We start from the raw sequence: 22298 nt of genomic DNA, 5'->3' as shown, positions 1-22298 counted from the left end.
CCAACCCCCTGCCATGGGCAGAGACACTTCCCACTAGACCAGTTTGCTAAAAGCCTCATCCAGCCTGGCCTTGAACACTTCCAAATAAAGGATATGAAATACTAAACCAGTGGATATCGTGTTTAAATAAAAATATATGTAAATCATATATAATGGAAAAAAGTGTTCAGAAAACTGTTTTCTAAAGAAAAGAAATTTCATATCTCTCTGTCATCTTGTTGCTAGCAAGTATTGCTAATAAGAGTTATATGAGGTTTGGTTGTGTGAGAAATTTTGATTTATTATTTGTTATAAATAAACAACATTTTTAAAAAGTGATAAGTTTCATTTCTCCAAAATGTTATTGCTCTGGTTTGGCCATGTCTGAATTTATTAGATGAAATGAAACAAAAATGTTAAACTTATTTTATTCTACAGAATTACAGTGTTTCCTATGATAATTTAATCATTTTCATGCTTTCCAAGGCCTTAGCAGTGTTAATCTTTAATAATTCTTAGGGCCTAGTAATATTATAATGTAAAAGCAATGTTAACCAGTCAAAAAAGTTTTAATGTGAAGGCATGCAGCATCTGCTATACTAACTTAATCATTTTTAAGTGACCAGTTAGAGGAAGCGACCAAATTAACGAGCAGTTTCAGGTGGCTTGCCAGCCCACAGCTGGCTGTGCTCTCCCACAGTGCTGTCTGCAGCCTGGGCAGCAGCACTGGCGGTGGTGTGGTGGTGTGCCTCCATGCCCTGCTCCTGCAGACAGCACAAGCCTCCTGGCAGTGCTGTGCTCCCTGGTAAGGGTTGGAACTGCCAAAAAGGGAGGACCATTTAGGACCCGCTCGGGGCCCCCAGCATTAAAAAAAAAAAAAAAAAAAAAAAAAGGATGTATGTATGGAGATCAATTTACATTAAAATAATGGCTGCAAGTAGCTCATGTTGTATTGAACAGTGTTAATTTGATGAGTATGACTTGAGCTATTTAATTTGCAATGAATCATCTTCTTGCAGCCAGATTCTAACTCCTAAAAACAATGGGTGTCTGATAAATCACAGAAGCTGAAGTGGCAGGTAAATCTGGTGGGTACCTTAGAATTCACAGTACACCATAATCCTAACAAAACAATTCTGAAGCATGCCGAATAATTCACAGCACACGATACTGAGATACATTTTAGCTGTCTTTCAGTTAATAAATAATCTATCAAAAGCCTGGGAGCTTTTTAGGCCTGTCTTTATTACCAATTATTTCCTGAATCCTTTCTCTCAGTAATTGGTCTGTCATATAGTAGGCAAAGATGAAATTGTCACTTCTTTGATGATCAATTCATGAGTAATAAAGGTAAATGTGTATTAAAGTATACATATAATGATGAACATCTTTACCTGGTTAAACCTGTGCCATCCTCTGAATTACGTTCATCTATTTTGTATTAATTTTGGAATTACTGCATCTGCTAAATGAAAGTTAATAAAAAAATCAATATGGCATTTATCTAGGAGTAAAGGATACGGACAAATGGATCTGGACCTGTTCTAATGCTGCCTAACCGTGGGTTAGGTATGAACCCCCTTTATTTTATTTTTTTTTAATGCCACTACTCACATGTCAGGTGAGAGCAGTGATGATACCAGCTTCTCTTGTGATTTGTCCCTGCAGCTGGTGCTCCACATCATAATCACCAGGACTGGATCATGTGGATCAAATCTTTTCTGATGGCAGACCTTCCTTGCTACTGTTGGTATGGCTGAGCCCAAGTTTGTAAACTGAAATTTGGAGCCTGGTAACAGACTTGCTTGTTCAGCCAGATTTCTATTTTGTGAGTTTCATGGGAAACATGAAGGTTTCGTGGTTAGAAAAATATAAGTTATGTACCTCAGTGACTACAGTTTTTTGTAAGGGCTTATGGTTCTTTGATTATAAGTGCACTGAGAGGATAATGACAGCGTAGTTACGCTTATGACAAAATTGTTCAGCAAATTGCACTTTTGACTGAGATTTGAGATGTTTACCTCTAAAGCAGAAAACGAGACTTGAGCACCTGGGTCCAGCATCCTCAAAAGATATTAGAAAAGACTGCTCTTTCTGTGGGGTTGTTAGGCATAATCAAATCAGACAGTCTTGCATGCAGGTGCTGGGGAATACTTTTGCAGAGCTGCTATCCTCCTGAAAAATGTTTATTCACCAAAGTATTCTGTCAGAGAAAACTGACAAATTCCATGCTAAAGGAATAGGTCTGGGCAAGTCTTCACAAGCCTTTGGCTGGCTGGGGTATGTGATCTTGTGAAACTCAGCTCGCTGCTGCCCTGTGTCACAAACATAATGGTTACAAGCATTTGCTGTTTGCATGGCTAGGAGCCCCAGAATGGTCTATGGGTACTATGTGGGTGGTGGAAATTAAAGGTTATGGTCCCCTCCTTGTGGGGTCCAGGGGGTGGGGTGGGGGAAAGTAGGAGAGGGAGGTGGGAGTCGGTGCAGCATGCCCTGCTGTGCTCGCACTGAGAATAACCAGAGGAGTCTTGGCGCTGGGGTCATTACTCTGATACCATTCAGTGACATTAAATTCACTTAAAGAAGAGGAAAAAAAAATAAAATTATATTAATCCATCACCACCTCAGTACAATTTCACTTGACTATTGTCATGCATTTTAATGTGGTTCTGCTACACTTACTCTTCCACTTCCTTTTCATTATAGCTAGTCACAGTTCAGCAATGATCCCACTCTTAGCCCTGTGTGCCTCTCCCCTACCACACACACCCCCTGGAAAACAAACAGCTCTTCTCTTCTTTCCTGCTCTCCTGTTTTAATAAATAAACCAGTAGATAAAACATTGTTCTTAATTGGACCGGACAGTAATATCTTCTGATGCAAATTAGCACCTCCGAGTGTGTGTGCCAGTCACACCACTACCAAACTGGGCAGTGGAGGCCTCTGTTGTTAAGTGGTGTTGCTAGGCTTACATGGGTGGAAGTACAGGTTCGGGGTGGGTGAGAAGGCCACATGTGTGCGTCTGTGTGTCCATGTGTGTAGCTGTGCCCCCTGTGCATTGCTGTGGCTTATGGCCATGCCTCTGTGTGCCTCTGCACATGTCCACAGCTCAGCTGCATGGCCAGCGTCTGGGTCCCAGCACACTCTATATGGTGCAAGACAGACATATTATTTAAATTAGATACATACTAATAGCCTGACAGGCTGAGCAGCCCTGACAGTTAGATGCAATCAGAACTTGATCACAAAAATTTTATCCCATTAGCCCTGATTTCCCTCATCCTTTCACCAGTGTCTATACTTGAAAACAAAAAAGAAAAAAGTAAAAATAAAAAATCTTGACTACCTCCCTGTTACATTGTTAAATGCATTGTCTTTGGCTGAGCTCTGAGACTTGAGATCCAGACAAAAACATCTATTAAAATTCTGAAGGCACATTTGTTAACTGCAAAACTATTTAACTTGGTGCCTTGACTAAATTCTGCTTATACAAATTACATTGTGTTTCCCTGATCACCTCAGGTACTTCACTTGGAAGACCTCTATTTTTCCTGCAGCAAATCATCAGGCATTGTTTAGAAAAAACTTCACAGCAAACCTGCTTTACTTTGGAAGATGTTGAATGGAAGTCCTGTATTTAAACCTCTTCTTGAGTCTACTGTGGGCCCTACAGTACCAGGACCATTTCCCTCTTAGGCTGTATTTGATAAGGTGGAAACCTGGTAAGATGGTACAGCTTGTGTTTTTCTAGCACCTGAAGTATATTCAGACTGGATTTTGTTACTAACCTGGCCCCAGACTTGCATGTATGTAGGTAGCATGGAGGTGTGGACGGCTTGCTCATTCCAAACATCACAGGGTTACATTAAACTGAGATAAGTTCTGCTCTGGAGATGTTGATGCAGACTAGTTTATATAGCTTGCAATATGCATCCTCCAGCAATATGCAGGCCTCTTCCCTGTGGGACCCTTGGATTCAGGCCAGGACAAGCTGTTCTGGGGATCTGCAGCCCAAAACCTGCTGCCCCCACAGGCCCCAGTGCTCCCTGCCTCTCTTCCTCCTTCCTGCTCTCCCCCTTTCCTGACAATCTCTTTCTGCTTAATTTATGCATAATGTAACTGAGATTCATGAGGGTTATTAAGTTAATTTCAACACAAATCTCCAATTTATAGGCAAGAAACTGAAGCACCCTGCAATGATTAGCTTAGGTTTTAGTAGACTGACCAAGTCTGTTTTTTTCCTTTTTTCCGGAGTGCTGTGTCCAGTTCTGTGCTCCTCAGTACAGAAGAGACACGGAGCTACTAGGGAAAGTCCAATGAAAGGACTGGAACACCTGTCCTATGAGGAAAAGCTGAGAGAGCTGGGACTGTTTAGCCTGGAGAAGAGGAGGTTCAGGAGGGATCTCATCAATCTGTACAAATACCTGCAGGGAGGGTGCAAAGAAGACAGAGCCAGGCTCTTTTCAGTGGTCCCCATTGACAGGACAGGACAGGACAAAGCAGTGTTGATCTGTGTTCAGATCATGCTTATCAGACTATGCTCTGTAGGGTATTTAGTTGTGGGGCATCCTGTGCTGTGTCTGTCAGGCTCACATGAGCATATAGACAGGAAGATCACATAGACGTTGTGACACTGAGGCCAGCAAATATGGCTGAACCTCATCTCATTTTAAAGGGAACCTTAACTGCTGACAGCAAGAGGTTGGCTTGAAAGTTATTTATTTATTTATTTTTGGAGGGGAGGTGGATTTTCCCCCCCAACCACTCGGTTAGATGTACGTTTATATACATCAGACAACTCAAAGAAAATATAAATAACCTCAAATATTTAATACCTCTAAGGGAATGGCTGACATTTCTTCAGAAAAGTATGTTCTAGGATAAGACACCAGATTTCCTTCCTACCCAACCGTCAACTACTTTAATCATGAGATCATTCAGTTTCTAACCCATTTGTCACTATCCATCCCTGTTAAATAGCCCTATAGCAAAAGTTTGGTGCTAATCACTGGCAGCAAGTGCTGACAATGCTTTAAAGGCTACACAGCCATAGCAAGATGTCTTTGGAGATTTATCTTGGATATGGAAAATAGGATAGGCTGGGAATCCAGGCTAACCCATTTAGGGAATGGAAAAGAATTTGTGATTGAGAGATGCACATACAGGGATCTAAGCGTAGTTCTGTATTTTAATGCGAATGAGTAAACAGTCAGCACTATAATAAATCTCCAAGGCATTTGATCCCAATAAACCATCTTAATCCTTAGGGCTATTCTGGCAGTGAGAGATAACTGCACAGAAGCAGAAATGTTCTTAGCATAAAACTCAAATATCTATGTTTACTCTGTGTGTTAGAGGGTTTCAGACTCTTCCCTCCTCCTCCCCAGCCCTGATGTGCACTTCATCGGCACAGTCTGCCAGCTCCTTGCTTCACTAATAAGATCCTTTTAATTTGGATTTTTATTGTTACCAGCAAGGGCCAAGACAAAAGAAAAAATCAAACCATGGAGTAATGCTTGGGCTGATGCTTCCCTAGTGGCATGCCCTCTGCTTCAATAATGACACACTAGGGATAAGACTATTTATTTTTATTTTTTTTAAGTAGCCATATATGTGAGCCTGTGCTTTGTGAGAGGATGAATTTCCACATCTCTGTGTTTAAAAAGCCTATGAGACGGATGTTTTTGTGGCTATTGTCTCCTGGTTGCTGCATTGTCTTCATTGCTGTCTGCATTGCAGACAAAAGGCTATGGATCAGAATTGCAGAGGCAATGAAGTGCTGAAACTTATTTAATTTGTTGCCCTGACTGAAGTCTGAATGACACTTTTGAAAGATTGAGAGTATCCTACATCCAGAAGTGGGTAGTGTGGTTTCAGGTTGTATTGCTACATCATATTTGCACCTCTCAACCAAAGATTCAGTTAAAGAGAATCACTGATGTACTGCAGCCCACCTGCTATTCAAGGCTGAGACACATGCAAGGTGCTGTGATTTTTCCTTTTTCTTTCTGACAGTCTTCAACCCATCATTTGCCCCTCTACTATTTTAGTACTGGTGCTTAAAGACACTTCAGCCATGCCCTGTAGCACCTGAGGATACTGTACATCAGTGTAGAAATATAATACCTGATGCTGCTACTAATGCTCTCCTGGCCTAAACTATGAGGCAGAAATAAAACTGGGACTACTATTAATAGTTCAGAAATCTCCTATATAAAGATTATGATTGATCCATAAAATTTGTTTATTGGTCAGTTAGCTTGTGAAATCTTTCTTGGACAGGAGTTTGAAATGCTATTAGGTATCAGGCTTTAACTCAGCTCACAGTTGCTCACCATATAAGTAAAAGTCCAGTGATGACCCTGACAAATGGACAGTATGGGCTGGGGCAAGAGTCTTGTTGCATAGTATGCTTTTTTTTTTTTTTTTTTTTTTTTTTTTCCTAGAGTGATCATTGAGAAAATTCAGTTATTCACATTCTCTTACCAGCCTATAGCTTGAGGTGTGTTTAGCAAGAATGTTACCATATAAATGTTATTAAAAATAATTCAAATGGATTAGTTTTGTAGAATCTTGTTATGCATTTGGTTTTGAGTGCTTCAAGGCTTGGAACTGGGATTTGACTTCACCTCACAGTTACACAAATGACAGTGCTGAACATGACAGCAAAAACACTAACCTAGCTGGGAACGTCTGTAAGTGGGGCAAAACAACCCTTTTGCATCCATGTTTCACTTTTAGGCTTTGCTCTATATTGTGTCTTTGGAACAAGCATCTCTTGTTCTGTTTCATATTGTTTGGAAAGGACTTGTAAGAATTTTAAATTAAATGAAGCTGTGAGATGTAACTGCAGAGGCGGTACTGTGTCAAATGACCCTTAGCATTTGGGTCATACTGTTAAGTCATACTATTGATTGGGAAATTTGTGATGGGAATTATGGATCCTTTAATTTATGTGAGGAAATCTAGGCAAGGGATTGCTGTGGTAAAACCTGGAAGGTACAGCTGAAGTGCAACGTCTCTGAAATAGAAGAATCATTTGGAAGGTAATACCATGATGACTGACATGAAAAGGGACTGAAAGAGAATGACAAAAGGGTCGGAGAGTCCAACTGGTTCTGCTTAAAGCTTTTCATGTAAAGTATTTTTTTCCAACTAAATATTGCTTACTAAATAGTAAAGTGTTGTGCCTGGTGTGTTCACCCTGTAAGTACAACAGCCCAGTGTGTTTAGTGCAATGGCCCAGTTGATGGACTGGGCTTTTTTTTACCCAGAGATGACAGATACGCAGTTTATTTTGTTCCATTGTTTGAGGAAAATAGCAATAGCTTCATGAAAAACTAATAAAGTGCTACCAGCTATGAAAAATAAGAATTTTAAATCCATTAACAGGTCCCATTCTTTAGAAGAAATCTTGACATTATGGTCACTAAAAATTAGTCCTGTTGAGGTGCCAGAAATCTCGGGTGAATGGAGAATCCTAGGCTTTTGGCAGTTTACTATACCCTCAGTGTTTGCAAGGCTTTGTTGGAGTAGAAACTGACCTCCAAAATTTCCCTTATTACCAAGTAAGCCTTTACAATGCTTGACATCACTATTTATCTTCCTGATCATAATGCAGCTAAGATTTTTAAAAAATTAGTGAACACTAAGGTAATGGAAAAAAGTCCATAGCGTTTTAAAAGCAAAACTTTCAGAGGATTATGAAATGGGGGAAGCTTTGCTACCAGCTTCAAAGGAAGTAACATTAGGTTCTGACCGTTTGTAATAGCTATAACCCAATTTATCCAGATAACAAGATTTTCATTAGCTAAAATCTTGGCAACACTATGCATTTCAGTGCAGACTGGGAAAGATAATAATAACCTTAACTCCTACTGACCCAGGAGTTGAAGGGCTGTAGTATGGCATTTAGTCTTAGCTCCTATAATTAGATGTAATAAAATCATGTTGTCATTGATGTTATCATAATTGGTATAAAATCTTGTTTATAGTAAAATACTATAGATTGAGGCAGTGATTTTCTGCAGGAACTTGCAGCTGGTAAAGAATACAGGCATAATAGAAGTTGCTTTGGGTATTCAACTGAATGCATGTGCATATGGTTTTACCAATATGTATAAAAATAGGCATTTTTAGTAAGCAGTTGGCAAAACAACACTTCCTATTTTAAAATGGTTCTTTCTTAGTTTAGAAGGGTTTTATTCTCTTTTTAGAAGCTCCTGTACTTCTGCTACTTGCTCTAAGTCTTTGAAAACTAACAGCCAGGTCTTGATTTAGAGAAGCTTAGGTTAATGTGAGGACTGGATGTATTCTACCTCTGGCAGCACCACGGTGTACTTTGGAGGCATGAGTAAAGAGAGGGGGAGTCCAGAAGCTTTGAGAGCTAATCTTGTTACAACCATGGATTTTCAATATAACCACAGGCAAGGCTCTTTGTCTTAGTTTCCATCCTTGCACAGAGGAGATACTAGCATCAGCTCACCAGGGAATGGTGGATGTAAATTAACGTTTGTGACTCAGGAAACAGGCAGGAATGAATAAATCATCAGGCATTATACAATGCAGCAGAAGTGGCAGGGATCAAATACTTAGAGAGTCCAAATAGACCTACCGACAGAGTCCTGTTCTTTATGCCTGGGTGTGGTTGGGATTCTGAGGGAGAAAACAGTGATGCAAGTAAACTCTAATCTATTATGCAGATGGACAAGAGGGCTTGATTTGAGTTACATAAACACTCAGCGCTTGCATTCTTGGCTTTGGAACTCAAAATCCCATTTTCACCTGCTGCTTTAGTAGGTGCCTGGTGGCATGCTGCATGCATGTTTCCCTTCTCATTTGCTCTTACAAATAGCCCTTAGAAACTGTTCTTCAGAACAGGGTTCCTGACCGCTCTGTAAAAGATCCTCCCATTTACCTCTGTCACTCTACTGAAGACTTGCTCTGACCACCACATGGTTATACTGGCTAAACTATTGCACCAAGCTGTAAGATTGAGAACTGTGAAGAACCATCTGAACTGAGGAAATACTTGCATATCATTACTGATGGTTTTCAGAACCTTCATTTCTATCTTTTCCACTTTTGTGTTCATGGTGTGATTCAGTCACCTTTTGTGGTTCAGTATTTTTTTAACACTTTACGTAGCTACTCTTGAAAGCCAAGTGAATTTTTTTATAGTGTTCCAAAGTCTTTGGCAGCACTGTTAAATATATCAATATTTTATTAAAAAGCTTTTCCAGTGAGTTTAATTTTTGTTGTGCTCCAGCCAAAGCTGTTAGGCATAGTGCCTGGCTTAAAAACCATTGAAAAAAAAAAAAAAAAAAAAAAAAAAAAGCATGCCTAAGTTTTTCCCAGCTGCTTACTTGGGATTTCACCAGCTCCACGTGGATGTTGCTCCTTGTTTGTCTTCTGTGAACAGGTGAATGAAAGAGATGCATGGAGTGGTAGATGAAAACTACCAATCCATTGCTGAAGTTGAATGATTTCAAGTTGTGCTTGGTAGCAGGAGTACAAGTTTGTGTTTCTGTTGGTTTTGTACAAGGCTTGGAATTGTGCAAATTTATTTATTTATTTATTTATTGTCTGCTTCAAATGAATTTAAGGAAACAACATACTCCTGTAGTTCTACCCTAGCATGTTGAAATTATTTTCTCTCCAGGTAACTTGGAGCAGACCTAAGCCTCCTCTGAATTTGACTCCCACTTTGAAAGCAGATGAGTTCTGTAAGCCATATGAAAAGCAGAGTCAGAGGAATCGTCTCCACCACTTGCCTACACTATTTGGCACTAGAAAAGCACAAGCAATTAACACTAGTTGATTAACATTATCTGACTATTAGAGTGAAATAGCCTCAAATTTTAAAGGTATTCATGTAGTTGATTTTCATTGTTTTCTATAAGAATTAGCCACTTTTTAATACCTTTAAGCTCTTTTTCAGCTACATGCAGTCCAACATCTCGCGTATGCACGCTCTGGTCCTGCCTCATGCAATCCATGTGATCAATTTATAAACAATGAATCCCTGCAGACTAAAATGTTTACCAAAATTTTACTTTGAATGACACTGTATTTTCTGGTCAGAGAAAGACAATGTGAACAGCTTCTCTAGGGACTGGAGGTTATAGGGAACTTTTGGAGACAGAGAGAACATACTGCACTGTGCAACATACATGATCTGAGGAGAAACCAGACTGAGGTAGTTTATTTTATCCAATGCAGTGTTCCACCAAATTAGATAGCAGGTTTTAATCTTGTTTCTTAAATAGCCCAACAAATGTTGCTTCTGGAAAACTTTCACCAACGAGGGAGTAAGACTCAGTCAGCCAAGACCTCCCATCCCAAACTCCTGCATTTATGATGACACCCCTGGTTTTGCAATAATTTATTGCAACCAGGGCAAATGTGCTCTCAGACCCCTTCCAGGGAGCCGAGCAGCAGGTAATAGTCTTTCTTTTCTTGTGAGTGCTTCTGGTCACCCCAGGAATCTGAGTGATGCTGAGAGCTGGAAGGCAAGTCTTGTTTTCCTTCTCTATGTCACAGCTTGCATGTGTGAAGGAAAAGGTGGTGATTAGTTCTGCCAGTATCTTCTATGGAGCAATGCCAGCCTTGTCAGCGAGGGACTATCATGATAGAATAGGAACAGTGGCACATACTATTGATATGTTTTCACATGGCACTCGACAGGACTTTGTGATCCTGCACGTTCCCTCCCCACTGTGTTTGATACAGTAAGTGGGATGCTGTTTTACCTGTAGAAAAATGCCAGGAAGAGAAGCAACTGCTTTAGCCTTCGTCCTTGAAAAGAGCTATATCCCTAGGTCTCAGATCATGGTAAGGTTTCTGTGTCTGCTACAGATTTTTCAGATACCAGAGGAAGTCCAGCAAAGGGTCACAAAGATGGTAAGGAATTGGAGCATCTGTTGCACAAGGAGAGGCTGATATAGCCAGGACTGTTCAGCCTGGATAAGAGAAGGTTCAGGGAGGGGATCTTTATCAATAAATAGCAGATGGGAGGTTGGAAATAAGACAGAGATAGGATCTTCTCTGTGGTGCCCAGCAAAAGGATAGGAGGCAACAAGCACAAATCAAAACATATTTGATCTGAACAGAACAAAAAAGTTGCTTTCTATGAGGGTGGTCAGACACTGGAACAGTTGGCCATAGCCCTGGGCAACCCTCTGTAGCTGACCATGCTTTGGGGAGGTGGAGTCTGGAGTAGATGAACTCCAGAGGGCTTTTTCAGTCTCAACAATTCTGTGATTTTGTGTTCACCCAAAACCATGCACTAAGCATAAGCATTTAGGCAACAATGAAGACTCCTTTTTGACACTTTCATTTAGCCGAAGTAATAAAATGGTCATTACATGACAGAGAAAATAAAAAAGAGCGGCTATAGCCACAGGGTTAGGGCATTTCAAGCTGAATTTTCTTGCTTCAAACAACATTTCATAATGATATGAAGTTTCAAGAAAAGCACTGAGAAAAAATAAATCCTTTTCTCAGAATACCCACTGCTTGGTGATAAGTGAAATTTCTGCACGATGAGAAAGAGGCCATTAAGTTCAGACCTTGATGTTCCACATGCTAGCTGACTGTTCCACTACGGGGAATATTAGGTACCCATCATCACTCAGGACTGTCATGATTTTATGAGAGGGAAAAGTGTGGAAAGGTATTTAGACCAGAACCTGTGGTTTAGAGCCTTGTGAGGGATCTATAAGGTGTTAGAACCTAATTCACAAAAGAACTGAAAGCAGCTAAATTACAAGAAAATCCCATGCGCATTCTCACCCATGCAATAATGTGAGCAAAATAGCTACCCAAAAGGGATATACTGAGGATGGGCTAGGTCCAAACTCCTATCCCTCAAATACCTTGCACTGTTCTGTGAGAAAGCATACCATTTTTGCCCTACAGATCTAGATCTACAGCTTCTTCTTGAAGGTAAAATGGCTGTGTTTCACTTTCAAATGCTGAGCAAGGTTTGATAATGATGATGAATATTATTTAATTTTCAACTATAGTTCTCTCTTTTGTCTGCAGTCACAACAACCCATCTTCCAGAGTACTATTATTGTATGCACTGAGGTGGTCTTGGGAGGCAAGGATTTGGGGGTGGTATGAGGTAGGACCCACTCTCAAGTTCAGTTTATGTCCCTGCAAATGAAAGAAATAAGATTCATTGGATGAATGAAAGAATAGCAAACATGAACATGATCTGGTAATCTAGTGGTTAGACACTCCTGTGGGATATTTGTTTCACAGACTAGTTTTCACCTTTAAAGGGTTGGAACTTTCCTTAAGCCCTCAGGAAATAAAAACCCAGCAACATCCAGAGCTTTGGGAAGAACATTTTATTGCTAAGCATATCTTTAAACAAAATGCAAATAAGAAAAGAAAAAGAATCAAAAAGGAAGAAGAAAAAGAAGGGCAAAAAAAAAAGCAATAACATCACGATAACTCAAAAATTCTTACGGTTGTCCATAAAGCAACAGGGATATGGTAGAAGCCCACATACAGAAATGCACATGTTCCCAAAAACTGTCCAATAGAAACTTACACAAAAAAAGGAAAGTGTAATTTTTTTTTCCCCTTAACTTAAAAAGTAAAGCAAAAAGGAAAGGAAGAAAGGAAGCAGGAAATCATTTCACAAGACTCCAAGACTCCAAGAACAGCAATCTTTTACAGACATCAAGATATAATCAACTTTATATAGTTTCGGCCAGTTAAGTCATCTAAAATCGTGCTTTCATACCTTTTTAAAACCTGTCTTTTTTTTTTCTTTTTAGTATAAAAAATAAAAAAGGAAAAAAAAGCTCAATCTCTCGCACACGCACCACACACACACACATACACACACTGAAAATATTTGTTAACATGAAAGCGTCTTCTCTAAATGTTTGAGAAGGCTGTTTTTCTTTTTTAATTTAAGTTCCCATGTGCGTGTGTGTATTTGATGACACTTCTTCAAAGTCAAATATTCATGCGACTTATAAACACCAGCAAGAGTAGATTTCTAAACCTAAACAGCTGATTAGTTTTCATCTGTATACAGAAAAAGTGTACATTTCTGATATTCCAGAGTTCTCAATCCATCTTGGCTTTTGTTGTTCTCCTCTCTGTCTCTCTCTCCCTTATTTCCTTTTTTTTTTTTTTTTGCACATGACAGGCATAGCCATCAAACCACCTGGCTATTGTTCTGTACAATAAGATAATCCTTTTCACAGTAACTGGGAAAATGTGGAAACCAACCAACCAAGTTAAATCACATAAATAAAAACAAAAGATGTTCCTAATTTAACCATAAAACAGTATATACACCTTCAGAGTATCCATATAGAAATTATACTTGCAAAAAAAAATAGTAGTAAAATATGTAAACAAAATTTCAGATTTTTTTCTTTTTTGACACAGATAACTGTGACAAAGCTAAAACACACACTCTCTTCACATTTTGTTTGCTTCTGTTGTCTGTTTCTTTTTACTTTGTTCTTCAAGAACATTCTCATTCCACATTAAGACCATAACAGAACTTCTGTTCCAGTCGTCCCATCAAACATACCATGATAAATATATCTGTGTGTATATATATATATAATATTATTAAATTCCTTTTTCTTTATTATTTTGTGTGTCACAGCAGCTTTATTTTCTTTTATATAAAAGAGAAGGAAAAGGGAGAAAAGGGCAAATGGAAAGACAGAGATGATCTGAAGTGTCAAGCTACAAAATTAAAATATTACATATGAAAAACAGTTTCATGTCAAAAAAAGCACTATGCATTTTTGCATTCTTTTACAAGTGTTTAGCTTTTCTGACATTTTATGTGTCTTGTCACAAGTTGAACTCCAGTTGTGTCTTTCTGATATCTTTATTAAACTGATTTATTATTGTTGTTTTTGCATGCACTGCAATCAGTCACAGAACCAGAACATGGAGGAAGGCTCCTTTATTTTTGCATGGTATATTCAGCTGAGAATGGCTAACCATTTTTAAGCATTCTTTTTTGAATCTTCAAATCCCTTTAACCATAGTTTGGCTGTGCTAATGCATACTAAGTGATATTCCCAAATAAAGCCAATGATTCTGATCAGAACAGACCCCAAACCATCTATTCTTCAGTTCAATTGCAAATACTGGAGCCAGATCCAAGGGGACCAGCTTTCCATGACAATTTTCTTCATCACCACCCATCACACACTTCACTGCGTTGTTAGCAACTTACTGCAAGACGACGGATTCTAGAGACAACACAACCAGATATGCAGAGTAAACACCATGGGTAGCTTTTGAGTTCATGTATGGCAATAGTCTCTCTTTATTTATTATGGATTTTTTTTTCCGAGATTTCTTCTCAACTCATGTCCTGGCTCATGCTCCCTCCCCTCCCAAAATAGTCCTCTCCACCCTTTCCTCCCACACCCAAAAGTAAACAAAATCAAAAAAAAAGGAAAAAAAAAAAAAAGCAGGAAAAAAAAAAAGCAACCCAAGAAACCAAACCAAACCAAACCAAAATCCAACAATCTCCAAAATCATTTATTCCCCTCCTCCAATCTCGAAAAATTATATGTATGCTGGACACGGCCAGATCAGTTTGTTCAATATTTTTTGTTGTTTAATAATATTTGCATTTTTTTTCTTTTTCCTTCCTTTTTTTTTTTTTTTAATAAGTAAACTGAAAAATTATCGATACAGTCAGGGATCACGAACATTGTTAAAGACTCACTTGGAGATATGAAACAAGTAAGCCATGAAGTCTTCTACCTTTGCAGGAAGTTCAGCGGAGGAGGAGATTTGGAGACGTCCGAGTTCACTAACAGGGCAGAGCTGTATGCGCCATCTCCAGAACGCTAAGTGTGCTTTATAATACATTAGGGCAGAGTTTGCTGACTCCAAGTGATGACTGAGACATTAACAGTCACTGCTGATTTTTTTTTTCCCAATACTTTTTTCCCACAAACGATATCTCCCAATCTCGTTCGCTGCAATGGTTCTGATATTTCAGTTAAATCTCATTAAGTATTTATATATTTATATATAAATAAGTATTCTTTTTTACACATAATACTCTTTGTCCTTGTTTTTCTGTTTCTTGTGGCCGCTCTTTGAACTCTGTTGCTTCTCCTTCACGAGCGTGCCGTTGCTCTGGGCTGAGTTGCTGATGTAGTTCCGCGTCTCGTCCACCTGATAGGACCCCTCGTCCCTGTTCCTGTACTTGTACATGGCGTACAGGAGGATGAGGATGCAGAGGGCAGCAGCAGCCACAATGCCGACGACCATCCCCGTTGTGCTGCTCGACTCACGGACCACCTCTGAGGCCCCCGGAACCCGTCTGATTCCCGGCTCCGTGGGGTTTGCTGTGGGCACATTACGGAACATGGGGGAAGTGATTAGCGGGCTCTTCAGCTTTGTGCTGTCTAGCTCATAGGCAGTGGGCAACGGAAGCAAGACTATGTCAGGCTGGGGTTTGAGCTCACGGTTATTCATTTTGCCGGCTGGCAATTTGGGCACCATCCCAGTCGAGGACGAAGCTGTGGAGCGGATCAGCTCAGGGGACAAAGACGTGGTAGTAGTCCTACCAGTTTCGGAGACTTTGTTAGGTCTAAAGTCCTTGGATTCCCACTTGGGTGCGTGTGCTTTGTAGCCACCTTCGAAGATTGAAGTGGAAAGACTCTTATCTGTTACCAAGGAGAAGGTGGTGTAAAAATCTTCATCATCAGTAGGGGGTAGGTTAGAGTCAAAGGTTTCCCCTGAGCCATACCCAGATATCACCAAGCCATCATCATCACAACCATCGCTGCCTTGGTCCGACAAGCAAGGTAACCCCGCCTCAGAGGTCATGGACAGGGAATCTTTGGTGGTCTCAATAATGGTGAGGAGGGGGCGAAAGGTAGGGGGAAGTGTAATGAAAGGTGCACGAGTAGCAATAGGAGGGATATCTAAAGGGTCTTCTACAAGTAGAGGGATAACTAATTCACCTCCTGGGATGGAAAAGAGAAAAAACAGAAGATTAGTACATTTTACTGATACAATGCACCATTTTCAATTCACTTAACTCAAGGGCAGTACAAAGATTTGGGCATTACAAAAAAGTGTCAGGGATCAGACTTGCTGCCCAACTACACTACCAACATAATTTTCTGGGGGATCCTTTGATTCTTTCCTCCCATCCTGCATCTGACATTGATAAACTGCATGTTCCATTTCCTTGCTCTTTTAGCCTATGCTAGATTCATACAGTGAAATGCTATGAATTTTGGGGGGACCCAAATTTTTGCTTTTGAAGATACTCTCAAGTGACTCTGTGGACACCAATTTTTGGCAGTGATCTTTCGTAGGCAATTTGTTACACGACTGTTAAAATGAACTATTTCAGACCTCCATTCAGCAATATTCTCTTAGAGGGATTTTACCGCTCATCTTATCAGTTTTTCCCCGCTGATTCTTTTCATTGAAGACAACATTGTTATTTCCTCTCTGCCATTCAAGCCTGCTTTCCTTCTGGAGCAGTTTCTAAAGCCTTTCCACAAGGCCTTTCCCATTCATCCATTTCTTGTTGATTGTTGTCTGGCTTTTAAATTGTGGGAAGGTTCATGAAAGTGAGGGATGGAATAAGAACCAAGTACTTACTGGGGTCCATGAAGGTACAGAGCTCTGCTCAAAGTTTGTTCATTTCTTTTTAATCTTTCTTTACCACTCTGTTCTATGTTAGACACGTCCTTTGCCTGTCATTTTCTTGGGCTGCTAATGCCATATTGTTTTGACAGTCTGTTCTTCTTGATATTATTTTAGTATAATTTGATTAGAAATTAAGATAGACATAATTGCAATTGAGGATCTAACTAAACAAGGCTCTGAAGACCCAAATTCGTACTTGAACCTGCATGGCAGAAGCTCCTTCACACCTGCTGTTACTTCTTGATATACAGCTGTAATCAGTGCTACTTTTTCCTAGCATGGTGGCTAAGTGCCTACAGGGGACTAAACATGAGGCAGGCTTATAGCCTACTCCCAAAGTACAACAAAGCTACAGCTACAACTTCTATACCTCACCAGAGTACAGCTGAAGAAAGAAAACCAAGGTGTCATTGGTAATATTTGGTGGTTGTGCTGCAATGTTGCTACTCTTAGTAGCAACACTTTGATTTGTCAGTACATTGTAATATGATTGTATTTCTGCTTTTCAGCCTATGAGTAATTAACACTCCAGTGTTATACTCCAATGTGGAGGCTTAACTAATTTCTCTAATTCACTGAGTTTCAATTATATAGTCTTCTGCTAACATACAGGCTGCTGACACATTTTCGGGCATGCCATATTGCTTTTGAAAGTTTGTGTATAAATTTTCCCTTGCTCATTTTTATTTGGTTAGCTACTTAAGCTAGTTGATTTAAATATAAACTGAAGATTTTATCTGACACCATGAGTAGTCATCGAGATCTGTTGGAAGGAGTGCAACTCACTATGAAGTATTCCTAATGCATAGGAAAATTTAAATTTACATTCACTGTTGCTTAAGGAAAGAGATGCAAAAGGGGTTTTAAATTCTAAAAAAATAACTCTGGCTTTTACTTATGTACTAGTAATAACTAATGAACAGTCTGGCATTGTTATGATGCTGAATGGCATTAGGGTCAAATTTTTGCTCTCTTCTATCTGTTCTATGTATTACATGAACTTGTTTTCTTCCCATTGAATACTGCCAGTAATGTCAATGGAATTTTTATAAAGAATAAAATCAAAATCTGTTTTAAATATATTTGGAGAGCAATGTGTTTGAACAAATCACATATTGAAGATAGCAATACACTGAAAAGGTACTTAACAGTTTTATTAAATCTAGATAGCAGAACTAGCAGTATGGCTTATTCTTATCCTTAATGAGAAACTAAGTGCTGACAAGTTTAATCCATTGAAACAGTTAAATTTAACTCATAGGTACTAGGGTAGAAATGAGGCCAAAATAAGGAATGTGGCACCTTACTTATTCTCTTAACATACTTTTATGTTAAGTGGTTTTTAAATTAAGATACAAAGGGCCAATTGGAATATGCTGTTTAGTTTTCTGGGCTTCCTTAGCATGTTCATGACAATTCTCTTACTGAAGATACAAAGAAGAAATAAGTATCATATGTGTATCAAAAAATATGGAAAAAGCTAAAAGTGTAGCCTGCCAAGTGACTGCACAGCATTTTGTGTTTGTGTATCTGAGCTGTTTCTGTGCAATGTAGAAACTGGAGCATGTAATATGATTTAGTTATGTCTAGAAACCCTATCCATGTTTAGAATAGGGCATCTATAAGCTAAGTTAGATAGTCTCAGGACAAACTTGGAGTACACCTCAGAGGGAAATACCATCTGTGAGTCTGCAAAAAAATGAAGAAAAAAAAAGAAAAGAATTTAAGTGCACATTAAATCAAGTTGCATGCATGGGGAAAAAAAGACAGGGAGAGTGTCCCTTTAAGTGTTCTTTTTTTTTTTTTTTTTTTTTTTTTTTTAGATCAGTGTTTTGCTGTTAAACAACAGTATTCATCTGTGAATTTCATACACCATCTGTGACATCAATTGGAAAAAAAAAAACACATCAGTTTGGCAGCTTTTAATCTTTCAACTAAAGCTTTGAAGTGCCTCTGTTATTAAAAGCTATTATACTAGCACATGGCATCAGTATGCAGTTCATCTGCCACCCACTGGGGCAGTATTTTGGGCAGTCTTCTTCCAAAGAGGATTTTTTTGGTCCTATTTGCAATTAATTTCCTTGGAGGAATCTGAAACATACTACATTTAATTTGAAAAAAACAAAAACAAAAACAAAAAAAAAAACTTTCTTTCACCCTTTCACCCCAGCAAGACTTGCCTTAAAAACAGGTTCTACACTTTTCGTTGCTGTTGAGGCCTTGATTCAATGATCAAGACTACTGCAACTATGAAACCATCACGGTCTTCCTGAAATGTCAAAGAGCTTTGCTTGAGTTGCTACGTTGAATAAGGCTTTGCATAAGTGATGGAGAGCAGATCAGAATTTTTTTGATTCCAGCAAGTCTGGTGGATGGAGGACAATAGGACAGAATTGGGAATGAGTTTTATGGAGTTTTAATCTCACCTTGGGTGCAAGAAGAGAAATGACTTTCATACCAGAAAGGCTGGATTAACTTTGACTTTCCCTACAATCAATCTCATCTCTAGTTCTATTCCAGTGTCAAATGAGCCATCCTATGTTTGCCCGTACACTAAAGAAATAGACTGTTAAAGGTCCTTCTTTAGGAATCACTTCTCCATTAAGGAATTCATTTATTGCTTTTACTTCAAAAAAAAATACTTTACGGGAGTAACAGATAGCTGGCTTTAAGGATGGCAGCGATCCTTTGAACGTTTGATTTTTCTTTCTGTCTGAAAGAAGCTGTAAGACTGAAAAAAAAAAACATGTGGGAGAAGGTAACTCAGAAAAAAAAGCACTCTAAATGTCAAATGTGACCTCAGTTTTATTGGCATATTAGGCATCTATGCAAAACACACAGCAAGACAGAAGTTATATGTCTAATAGTATGCACGCACAATGAATACTTCTTGAGATATGTGATTTATAGAGGAGTTAAAACATCCTTCAAAATGACATGATAAAAATGCCACTCAGTCTAAAAGAAAAGTGTTATTTAAGTATGACAGGAAATGTAAATTCTGAAAAGCTCCCAGGAATGTGTGAGAAACATGATCACAATATCTATAGAGGGGAGCAAGTGCAAATTTTTATACCATCCCTCCAAACAACTGTGTTACTGCTACTACATTTCTACTTGTAAGAAACACAAGAGGGAGTCTGATGACAGGCAGATGATAAGTGTGCATGTAGTGGGGACCATCTTTCACAAAATGACAGCTGAGACAGCAGGAAGCTGCATGTAGCCAGTGGTCCTTTGATGGAGAAGTGGTGCCTCTTGCCCAGGGCTCCACATTGCTTTAAAGGTAAGCTCAGAAACCTTTAAAAGACAAAGAGTGGATCCTGAAAGGTTGGCTGTGAAAGGCAAGTGCTTTAAAGACTTGGATCTCTGGAAAAAGCTATGGAGGAGCCTCTGAAAATTCATGGGTTTTCAGTTGGGAAGGGAAATACATTTCAGAAAGATTTCCTATTTTCATATTACTGTCTGAAGTTTTGTTTTTCTCATAGCGTCTCCAAGCTTTTCAATCACTAAATTCGTGCCTTGCAGTCTCGAATAAAGCTAGCAGTTTCCATTTCCAAACTATTTTGTGCTTAAAACAAAATGACAAGATTGCCACCCAGTTAGGCCCTGGTTTCAAAACAAATATTTGTATGAGACTTTGATCCTGTCTGTGCATGGTATGGACTGTTTCCTGGTAGTTACAGCTTTTCCTCATTTTTTCTGCTGGCTGCTGAGCACCAGTTACCAGTGTTAAGTGGTATGCTGTCAGGATTACTTTAGAAATGCAAAGATTTCACAAAGACTTCCCAGATCTGTGCTTTTTCTCCCAAGCAGGTAATGAATGGTTCCCAAAAAGAAATATGTTTTTAAAAAAGCTTCTGTTGACAAGAATAAAATGGAAGGGAAACTGATAAATTGGTTTCCTCTACGGTGATACAGATACAAAACTAGTTTGCCCATCAGCAGTATAATTGCAAAAAAGTAAACTAGCAGCAGCATTGTAAGAACTGAGGTCTGTGAAGTAGGAAACTTTGTACCAAGCAGCCCCATGCTCTGCTTGGCCTTCTCATTTTATGAAACAAACACAGCATGTATATTCCTTAAAAGTTAGCCCTTTAATATAATCCATATACTGTTTTCATAGAGTTGTGCATTTATTTAAACTACCAAGATCAGTGGTGATATAAAAGGTCTGCTTTAGCCTTGAAGCTGCCCTGCTTTTAGCTGTATGAGTATATTTATAGATATATAATTCATACCTCTGGGGCTGATCTCCAGTAAGTTCTCTGCCACTAGAAAACACAGAGTATTAAAAATTTAATAGAAGCCTTATGAACTGTGAGGCTGCTGTGGGCGAGTCATGAATGCAGAGGGCACAAAAAAAAAAAAAAAAAAAAAAAAAAAAAAAAAGCAGCTGCCAGCTTTCATCTTCACAGCCACATGTACTTCACTGGAGTCTCAGGCAGCAAATTGATAGAAGACAATAGGAGCACATTGATGAAGCCTGAAAGATTCGCCTTATGGTGACAATAAGGGACACACCCTTATCGTCTCTCTTTTCCAGTGTTTTTGGAAGAGATTTTAAAGGACATCCAAACTCTGTAACTAAAGTTTGTCATTTGTTTTATATTCTTATGCTGTTCCTCTGAAGTTTGACTCCATTTTTAGTATGAAATACTTGCCACAGAAAATAATTCCTTACCTTTTTCCCCTCTGTATCAATGCAGTAACAGTACCAATAATTTCTTATTAAATGACTGAGTTCATAAAGTTCTGTCTAATGGTGTTTTACTTAATTCTCCTTTGAGTCCCCTGAGGATGAGAAGGGGAAAGATATTCACAGGAAAAAATGATGCTAACATGAAGCCTAGTAGATGAACAAACATTCTTAATATTTTCTACTCTTTGCAGTCTGATTTAATTGCAATTGACAGTCAGTAGTAGAGAGAAAAACATCTTTCCCACAATGGAATACTGCAGCATTTCATCTCAAATATCTCATTTTCCTTTTGGAGAATATAGTGTACTCAAAGTGATTAGATAAAACTGTACTTCTTGTGGTGGAGTTGGTTGAACAGCATTTCTTAAGCCCACAAAACTGTATTAAAAGATGTTAGCTATTGCATTACTTTTCACGAGCAACAGGAAGGTACAGACTTTGAGAGGTCACAAAGCACATATTAATGCTGGGCTATGGTTTATTGCTGCACGTTCTTGGTCTTCTTCATGCAGTTTCAGTGAAACTGGTGTGAATACTTTCCAGAAAGGACCTGGCATTGTGTTTGCAGGCAGGATTCTAGAGCAAAAACAAGTATTTTTGTACCAGACACTGAGCTGCTTTGAATCACCTGAAACATTCACTTTTCCATCTCCCATTATTATTTTAAACTCTTATGATTAATTGGTGACAGCTGCCTATTCAGTGTGATGATTTTTTCTGTTTTCAGCATCAGTTGTTCAGGGGACTTGACAGTTGAACCTGAGATACCTACTAAGTAGTTAGTACAGCACTGCCATGCAGGAAAGCTGAAAACATGCAATGCTTATAAGGGAATACAGCTTTTTCTTACTTTTATCAAAAGCTCACTGTTTTTTAAAGAAATCAATGCAAACCTTGTTTGAATTTTTAGAAGTTAAGGACATGAGTTTCAGTAGGG

At 38.9% G+C, this 22298-nt stretch overlaps 1 protein-coding gene across 33 annotated transcripts in view; it reads right to left on the bottom strand.

Annotated features, from left to right (window-relative positions):
* Positions 1-12320: 12320 nt before the first annotated feature.
* NRXN3 (neurexin 3) overlaps positions 12321-22298 on the bottom strand; it is a 979693-nt gene continuing 969715 nt past the window's right edge. For 16 of the 33 annotated variants that reach the window (XM_035328407.1, XM_035328396.1, XM_035328398.1 and 13 more), the window contains one exon: positions 13607-15962. In XM_035328407.1, coding sequence (XP_035184298.1) covers positions 15037-15962 — 926 coding nt within the window. In that variant the 3' untranslated portion in view covers positions 13607-15036. Of the gene's footprint in view, positions 15963-16553; positions 18349-20970; positions 21938-22298 lie in introns of those variants that run through there. The other 17 variants (XM_035328430.1, XM_035328413.1, XM_035328414.1 and 14 more) reach the window with 5 other exon arrangements.

Source organism: Oxyura jamaicensis, chromosome 5 (genome assembly GCF_011077185.1).
Source record: "Oxyura jamaicensis isolate SHBP4307 breed ruddy duck chromosome 5, BPBGC_Ojam_1.0, whole genome shotgun sequence".
Taxonomy (NCBI): domain Eukaryota; kingdom Metazoa; phylum Chordata; class Aves; order Anseriformes; family Anatidae; genus Oxyura; species Oxyura jamaicensis.
Note: the sequence above shows the minus strand (reverse complement) of the source record. Positions and strands in the feature narration are given on the sequence as shown.